The 8871-nt window shown below is 47.8% G+C and overlaps 1 protein-coding gene across 1 annotated transcript; it reads left to right on the forward strand.

Annotated features, from left to right (window-relative positions):
- Nucleotides 1–748: 748 nt before the first annotated feature.
- Nucleotides 749–7867, forward strand: ENDOG (endonuclease G). Its single transcript, XM_030535507.1, has 3 exons — nt 749–1378; nt 6261–6370; nt 7289–7867. The coding sequence occupies exons 1-3, from the start codon at nt 857–859 to the stop codon at nt 7572–7574; spliced, it is 918 nt and encodes a 305-aa protein (XP_030391367.1). The 5' UTR covers nt 749–856; the 3' UTR covers nt 7575–7867.
- The last annotated feature ends 1004 nt before the right edge of the window (nt 7868–8871 follow it).

Consider the following 8871-nt stretch of genomic DNA (forward strand, 5'->3'; position numbering starts at 1 on the left):
GCTTTGAAGTTTCGAGTGTGATCGCAGCGCCAGCGCTGGGAGAGAGCTCTCCCCGCGCTGCACGTACTCCACATCCTCTACGGGTGTAGCTTGCAGCGCTGGGAGCCGCGCTCCCAGCGCTGCGGCACTGATTACACTGAGGCTTTACAGCGCTGTAGCTGCAGCGCTGAGGCGTGTGGTTTTTTTCACACCCCTGAGCGTGAAAGTTGCAGCGCTGTAAAGCGCCAGTGTAGCCATGGCCTCAGTGACTTCAACTGTCAGTGGCAGAAGCCAGGGCTGGAGCCTCCCCCTCCCCAGAGCTGCGTACTCCCCCCCATCCTGCAGCTGGGGCTGTGTGCTGGGTGTCGGCATTCTGTGCCCCTGCCCTGCTGCTGTGGCCAACTCTGGAGTGTGGCACTACATGCCCCCATTGTGGCTGCTGGAGCCAGGGGAGGCTCAGGGTGGGGACTGACAGGCTATCCCCCCCTCCCCCCAGGTGTTTTTAGTGAAGTCACAGACCGTGCATGTCATGGGCTCCCCCTGAACTGTTGTTGATTGCCCGTGACTTTTACTAGCAATACCCGTGACACGCTCTTAGCCATGCCCATGCCTAGAACTAGGCTCCAGTAGGGCCTGCTCGGATTGAGCATCCAGCCCTGAGCTGCTTGTTCCTTATTAGCCCAGCAGGGGGCGCGGGAGCTTCCCGCCCGGGGGCTCAGCGCGTTAACTCTTAAGGGGGCGATGCTTCCGCTGGCCCCACCGGGTCTAGCAGCGGCCTGCACCCGGCTGCGCGGGGAGCTGCTCCCCTCAGACCGGCGGCCCCTTTAAGGGAGCGGTTCTGCAGCCGGACGAGCGAAGGTCGCCGCGCGGCCCAGCCATGCAGCGTCTCCGGGGCAGCCGGTGGCTCCTGGCCGGGGTCTCCTTGGCCGTGGGGGCGGGGCTGGGCGCGGGGCTGGGGGCCGGGAGGCGGCAGGGCGGCGGCGGCCCGCCCGCGGCGGGTTTGCTGGCCCGGCTGCCCGTGGTGCCGGTGGTGGCGGCCGCCGCCGACCTCCCTGCGCCGGTGGCCGGGGGCGCGGCCCGCGGCGAGCTGGCCAAGTACGGGCTGCCGGGGCTGCCGGCGCTGCGGAGCCGCGAGTCCTACGTGCTGTGCTACGACCCGCGGAGCCGCGGCGCCCTCTGGGTGCTGGAGCAGCTGCGCGGCGCGGCGCTGAGCGGCCCCTCCGACCGCGCCGCCTGCGACTTCCAGGAGGACGAGTCGGTGCACGAGTATCACCGGGCCACCAACGCCGACTACCGGGGCAGCGGCTTCGACCGGGGCCACCTGGCGGCCGCCGCCAACCACAGGTGGAGCCAGAAGGCCATGCAGGACACCTTCTACCTGAGCAACGTGGCGCCCCAGGTGAGGAGCCGCCGCACGGGAGAGGGGCTGGCACCAGCTGGGGAGCGTCGGGGACCCGGGCGGGGCCCCCCTAAAGCCCGGAGAGGGCGAGGAAGGAATCCTCAGGTCTTCTAAAAACACTCAGCGCTGGGTGGTTTTTCTTTGCCTTCATGTTTTGGGGCTCTAGGGGGTCGCTTTTCAAGCCTTTTTCTGTAACCACGATGGCTAGAAACCTTGTTTTTAAGGGAAGCTGAGGTTCTTATGTACTCACATGACTCCAAGAGCTGGGGCTTTAAGGCGAAAATGTGAGAGTTGGCAACACTGTCAGGTTCCTCCCCTCAGGTAGGGGAGAGGGACACCATCAGACTGAGTTGCCCTGCTCCTCTTCAGGGAAAGGGGGACTGCTCTCCATGCTATGTGAGCAGAAATCCCTCTCCCTGACAGGTAAAGAGGGACACCATAACTGAAGAGGCTGGAATAGAACGCAGGAGTCCACTTCACTTTTAAAACTGCCCTTTCTTTCTTTGTGCCAACTTCCAAAACACCATGTGAGTAAACATCCCAAGTATCCGCACACAGTGCTATAGAGCACTGACCTGTAACTACTAAGGTGAACGGTGATTTAAGGGTTTGACCCCAAGCCCACTGAAGTCAATAGAAAGGAGTGTTGCCAACCTCAGAGCTCTAGTTTTAGCCAGTTGTGTAAGGAAAAAAAACCCAAATTGCCATTTCAAAAGTGCATAAAAAGGCAAAGTGTGATACACCAATCTCTCTGGACAGGAGGCATAGAAATGTAGGGCTGGAAAGGACCTGGAGAGGTCCCCTAATACTCTCTCCCCCCAGCCCCCCAATGATGAGGCAGGACCAAGTAAACCTAGACCATCCCTAACAGGTGTTTGTCCAACCTATTCTTAAAAACCTCCAATGAGGGAGATTCCACAAGCTCCCTTGGAAGCCTATTCCAGAGCTTAATTACCTTTAGAGTTAGAAAATTTGTCCTAATATCTAATCTGAATCTACATTGCTACAGATTAAGCCCATTGCTTCTTGTACTACTTTCCAGGAGAGAGAGTCTGCTATGTGGGAGGGAGGAAGCCTACACAGGGAGAGCAGGGTTCTCTTCCTAGACAAGTGTAGGAAGGGGGAAGCGTAAGTCCCATCTGTCCTCCCCCCAGCAGGATGGGGTAAACTGTTGCAGGACCAAGCAGAAACTAAGGTGCTGAAGTGGAGAAGCCAAGTGGAGTTTGAGGGAAGCCATGGTCCCTGCTGAATGGGCTTACAAGTGGTTACCCACTAACACATTCTCAACATGCATCTGAGGAAGTGGGTATTCACCCACGAAAGCTCATGCTCCAAAACGTCTGTTAGTCTATAAGGTGCCACAGGATTCTTTGCTGCTTTTACAGATCCAGACTAACACGGCTACCCTCTGATACTATTCTCAACATGGGTGACACAAACTGTGTGTTACTCATATCCCTGAAGCCTAATTTTCATCCAGCAAACTCTTACATAGTGCAGTTCATTCTGGACGTAGCAGTACAAGGGTTAAGGGCTTTCCCACTTTCTGTTGCTTGAGTGACCTGCTCAAACATTGTCTCCCTCCTGAGAATTACTTTTGCTCCTAAATCAAGGAGTGTGTGTCAGCACCTTGCACTTAAATCCTAAAGTACAATCTTCTGGCAGGCCCTTTTGGGATAAGCTCTCAACTTTCCCTGAACTCCCTATTGATGGTAGAGAATCAAAATCAAAGAATTTGACTGATGCTAATGTTTCTGCCAGTAGTGTGACTTATTCTGGACTATGAGGTGTTTGTTTTCCTTACTCAAGAATTTGACCTATGTATTATGGGGCCCTAGTCAGCTGTCTTGGGATGGTGGCCCCCTAAGACCCAGGATCTTCTTGTCCTTCCTGTTACACTATTTGTGGCTAGGTAAGCAAACAAGGACATAACTTGCTCCAACTTGTCATCCATTGCCTGGAACATTTGCTTAGTATCAGGCCCCTCATGCATTGATGGTTTCTTCTGACTTTCCAAGTTCTACCACCTGTGTTCCTACCTTTCTTTCGCCCTACTGGCTGACACTTTATCGTCCCCACTTTCTTGGGGAATGATTTCTTGTTGGAGGTTAACTTTCTGCCTCCCAACCCTAGCTCAGCTTTTTCAGCCTCCAAGGCATAAATGCTGCCTGGCAAATCAGAAGTCTTTTCTCTGCCTCACTGGGCCATTCTTCTACGCAGTACTAGTGCCTTCTGGGCTAGAGTGAACATTTAGCTCAGGGAGGGTTTATGTGAATCCAAATCAACTCTGTTCTTTCTCTGACATAGGTTGGTATCTTTTCCAGCTACAGCTGCTTCATGTGAGGGTACTGGTCTGGATTTACAGCCCCACTAGCATTTAAGCAAACGCACCTCATTTCTCTATAGAAAGACCTGTGGGTTTCATCCTTAGAAAAAAAGCTTGTAAACCAAAGGGCAGGGTGTATCTATGCATAGTAGTTGATTAGCCCAAGGCCTGATATTTCAATGTTCTGGCTGCTGTCTGCAGATTAGGTTTGTGGTTAATGTCCTCTTTAAAAACCTAATTTTATCATTTTCGGAGACACCTTCAAAATTTGCTAGGGAAGTTTTGACCATAGTAATATGCTCCTGAATTTGAGCTCCGTCTGTATAGGAATCAAATTTGTCAATATTTACTTCTTCAAACAATTATTTTCCTTTTGGGCCTTCAGGTATGGGGTGCCCTTCCCTGGGAAGGGTTCTATCTGAGGACTCCAGGAGCTGCAGGGGTCTTTTTAACCTCCACTTAAGAGTACTCCTTTCTGACAACTCATGGTTCTTGTCCTCAACCCTTCTACATTCTGCAATTTTCCTGTCCAACCTATTGTTTGTCCCTCTGGCAGCCTCAGCCACTTGATCTACTTCTACCGTAAACTGTCTACATCAGGGGTCAGCAATCTTTCAGCAGTGGTGTGCCAAGTCTTCATTTATTCACTCTAATTCAAGGTTTCACGTGCCAGTCCTATGGTTTCAGAAGTCTTTTTCTATAAGTCTATAATATATAATTAAATTATTGTTGTATGTAAAGCAAATAAGGTTTTTAAATGAAGCTTCTTAAACATTTTAAAGTTAAATTAAAATGCAGAGCCCCCCGGACCGGTGGCCAGGACCCGGGCAGTGTGAGTGCCACTGAAAATCAGCTTGCGTGCTGCCTTTGGCACATGTGCAGTAGGTTGCCTACTCCTGGTCTACATCTTGCTCTAACCTTTGTTATTCCTCTAGTAGTTTAATCTTGTTCCTTTGTCCAATTCACTAGCAATATTCTGTTGAACAGAATGGAACCACAAGCATTACAGGAGATAGGATCTTCCTGCAGTACAGTACTTGCTGCCACATCTTTAGTGATCTGGCTAAGCATTTCTTGTAGCTGATTGAAGTCTTGTCTTCCCCATTTTGACTGGTCAAACTCCTCTATCTTTCTAGTTAGCTTACAGTGAAGGAAGTTACCTTAATTTCATGTTTCAAATTAATTGGCTGATGCTTTGTTAGTTAATTCCAGTCCCTAAACATCTCACAATCCAAATTTATCTCTATGTAGGTACCTAGATGGCCACCATCAACAGTTACTAATGGTAAATTTCCCCACCTAGACATGCCAGCAGAACTAGACTGGTACAGCAGTCATATTGCTAGTTGTACTGGTATAACTCCGCCTGTGGACACTTTTATTCTGGAATAAGGAGTGCCCACATGGGAAGTTGTACTGGTATAGTTCGGTTGTGGAGAAGTCCTGAGTGCTTCACGATCTTTAATGTATTTGTTGTTCTAACATTCCTGAGATTGGGAATAATATGCTTCCCTTTTTACAGATAGGGAACTGAGGCACATAGAGACTACTGACTTGCACAAAGTTACACAGGAAGCCTGTGTCAGAGTGGGGAATGGTTCTCCTGAGCCCCAGGCCAGTACGGGGACTGAGAACTGCTGGATAAACCTGCCTCTGTAAATAGAAAGGATCATCTAAATTAACTGAAGGGCCACATGTATTCCCTACCAAACTAAGGCCCTGATCCTGCAAATGCTCCCATGTGTGCCTAGCTTTACTCATGGGAGTAATCACATTGAAATAAATAAGATACTTTCACATGTAAAGTTAAGCACATAAATAAGTGTTCCCAGCAGCCTGAAACTTTGTCTCTGGCCAAGGATTAAACCATTGACTTCGGATATACAAAGCATTTCTGTGAGAGAACTCAGGTTTATGCTTCCCAAACAGTCATGCTGAAGATGATTAAAAACCATCAGATAAATAAACTACCCTATAAACAGTGTGGCTTAGCAATTAGAGCACTGGTCTGGGAAGCTAAAGTCCAAGGCCAGTTAGGACCACGAGGATTGAGTCTGACCTCGTCTACAACTGCAAGCCAGTCTGAACTCTTCTGTCTTCAACTTCCAGCCATTGCATCTCGTTAACCTTTTGTCTAGTAGATTGAAGAGCTCATTACCAATATTTGTCCCCTCTGTAGGTAATTATAGACTGTGATCAAGTCATCCCCAGCACCTTCTCTTTATGCTAAATATTCTCAGCTCCATCACTCTGGTCTCAGCACTCTGGATCCTACTCCTCGCTCTGCCACTGGCCTGCTGGCTGACTGGGGCAAGTTACTTCACTGATCCCTACCTCAGTTTCCCTATCTGTAAAATGGGGGTCATGATACTGAACACCTTTATAAAGTGCTGTGAGATCTACTGATAAGCGCTATATAAGAGAGCTATTATTTTTATTATTAACGCAAGCTGGAAAGCTTAGGACATATAGGGGTGAATGGGAAGAGAGAACAGAGCTTAGACTGATTTACAGTCTTGACTTTTTCCTAGCTGTATTGTTTGTTTTTGTTTCCAGGTTCCTCATTTGAACCAGAAAGCCTGGAATAACCTGGAGAAATACTGCAGGAGTTTAACAAAGTACAACAAGAATGTATATGTCTGCACTGGCCCGCTCTTCCTACCCAGGTAAATACTAGAGCTGGATTGAAACTGATCTTAAAACATGCATCATACAGGGAAATTAAGATGGGCTAAGAATGTGACTTGTCTTGTCATGCTCTCAGGATAAAGGTCAGAAATAGCAATAGATACTGTTTTAAAAACATCCCCTAGTTTCCATGTATACATGTAGGGATTTGTGGGCTAGTTTGTTATGCTTGAGATGAGTTTATACATCTTTCAATTGAATAAACCCCTGAAGGGACACTATCAGATTATCTGGGTAGGATTAAAAGGAAAATAATTTAACTGATTTCTGTTCCTTCAGTGCTTTCTTTCTGCACTTAGTTTGGGAGAGTGACAGTAGCTTAGTCATCTTGAGCTGTATTTCATACACTTTTACAGTCTGGTTATCTTGTCAGAGCTGGCACTAATAGTACCACAAGTGCATTAGCCACAGGCTGCAATAAAGGGCTAATCTAGCCTATTGCATAGTCAGGTTTTCCAAATAAAGGTATTATCTTTGGCTGCAATGAACCATGTTTAGAAGCATGAAGGGCAATCACTTGAACAGACTCAGTTAAACAAGGACCAAATGAGATATGGTGAGGGGGAGTGGAACGTGTTCTGCAGCATGTTCAGTCCTGTTTCACTGTGTACAGGGTTTCCAGATTAGCGGGGGGTCTAGACCCTGCTACAGCACTTGACAACTTTAAATCAAGAACTGAAGTCTTTCTACAAGGCAAGTTTTATACAGGAAACACTAGGTGAAATTCTAGCCCTGCATTATGCAAGAGGTCAGACTCAATCATAAGAGCCCCTTCTGGTCTTAGTTATGTGTACATTCATCTAAAGCAATGGAAGACACAATCTGTGCCCTGAGGGGCTTGTGCAGATGAGTAGTGAGTAAGAGGCAGCAGTAACACAGTCTTGTTCTTTGTGTAGGATGGAGGCAGATGGGAAGATGTACATCAAGTACCAGGTGATTGGCAAGAACAATGTGGCGGTCCCCACGCACTTCTTCAAAGTACTCATCCTAGAGAAGCTCAATGGAGAGATTGAGCTGCGCTCCTACGTGATGCCCAACAGCCCGGTGGAGGAGACAATCCCACTTGAACGTTTCCTGGTTCCTATTGAGAGCATCGAGCGGGCAGCGGGGCTGCTGTTTGTTCCTAACATCTTGAAAAGAACAAATCGTTTACAAGCTATCACTCCTGGACGCAACAGCTGAACTCACCCAGGTGATTGATGACAGAACACACTGTGGGCTGAAGGCATCCAGTGGAATGGACTTAAGTTACTACAGTTATTTATCAGGGGTATGTATGGGCTCAAATTTCTCTTCCCCTCCCTGGCTTTTTATTTATTTTTTTTTTTAAATAGGCTAGGGGCTTTTCATGAGCCTGCAATAATTAATAGGGCTGTCTGTTTCCTGAGGAGGCAACTACCAAAGATGTTGTACCCTTGTATGTTTGGCCCTAAAAATGGCTCCTGGAATGTAATAAAAAGTCAGTGCAGTATTTAGAAGTGCTTTCCCCACCTATCTCTAGGTGCTACCCACACAGGAAATGCTCTTAGTGAGCTATATGCTTTCAGAGTATGAGGCACAGGGAAGCCACAGGGTTCTCTGGATTAACTTACTTTTGAGGGTGACTCTTTACTGTTATCCTTGTGAAACAATGCATTTTGTGCCAGTTTCACTAATCCATATTTTCAGTGAAAATTAGTAGTTTACTAACAGTCAGTACCATGATGGTAGACTGGACTCTTCCAACTATTTCTCTAGTCCTCCTCATTGTTTTAGCTTAATGGACTCTGCCTGTCCTTTTAATGTAAGTAGGTTTTAAGGTTCATGATTTCAGGTAGGGAGCCAACTGCCCTCAGGAAAGCTCAATACTGTCTTAAGAGTGAGGCAGTGATCTTTGGTGGCTTATGAGGCCCATGATCCTAAAGGACATTACACTTCCTTGACTAAGTGGCCATAATATTTACATAAGGGAGCTAGACACTCCCTGTACAGAAGAGAAATGAAGGAGCATTTACACTACAGTGTATGGTTGTATACCTACTGGAGCTGGCCCAACAGCACCATTATTGCTTGCAAGAGTGTTAGTCTTTCACCAGTGCTAAAACTTTACATCAATATGAGGTTCAGATGGGGTACAGCTATAGGGTTAGTTGACACACTCATGTCCACTAGACAGAGGAAAGTCCCAGGCCCTCTGTGCATTGGCTGGATCTCCAGAAATTTACACTCACCTCCTTTGTTAGTGGGTACCTATTGCTGTACATCAGTTTAAATGGTCTTTTGCTGCAAGGCTGAACAGTAACAAGACCTGCTCTTCAGACACAGCGACTTGAAAAGGGGGGGGGGTCGTCCTAGCCACTGAAGTTACACAGCACCATTTTGCATCAGTTAACTTGCATATAGTACCTTGAAGCTGCTTCCCAATGTCCAGAAGCAGTCTACCTCAACATTACTCTTGAAAGGCCCCCAAAAATGCTCATTAGCTACTTAGACCATGCTC

Source organism: Gopherus evgoodei, chromosome 16 (assembly GCF_007399415.2).
Source record: "Gopherus evgoodei ecotype Sinaloan lineage chromosome 16, rGopEvg1_v1.p, whole genome shotgun sequence".
Taxonomy (NCBI): Eukaryota; Metazoa; Chordata; order Testudines; family Testudinidae; genus Gopherus; species Gopherus evgoodei.

What these genes read in the sequence shown, in the direction of transcription:
- ENDOG (XM_030535507.1), top strand. Translation starts at nt 857, where the DNA reads ATGCAGCGTCTCCGGGGCAGCCGGTGGCTCCTGGCCGGGGTCTCCTTG. An exon ending in TGAGCAACGTGGCGCCCCAG is followed by an intron (nt 1,379 to 6,260) that starts GTGAGGAGCCGC and finishes TTTTGTTTCCAG; the next exon opens with GTTCCTCATTTGAACCAGAA. An exon ending in GGCCCGCTCTTCCTACCCAG is followed by an intron (nt 6,371 to 7,288) that starts GTAAATACTAGA and finishes TTCTTTGTGTAG; the next exon opens with GATGGAGGCAGATGGGAAGA.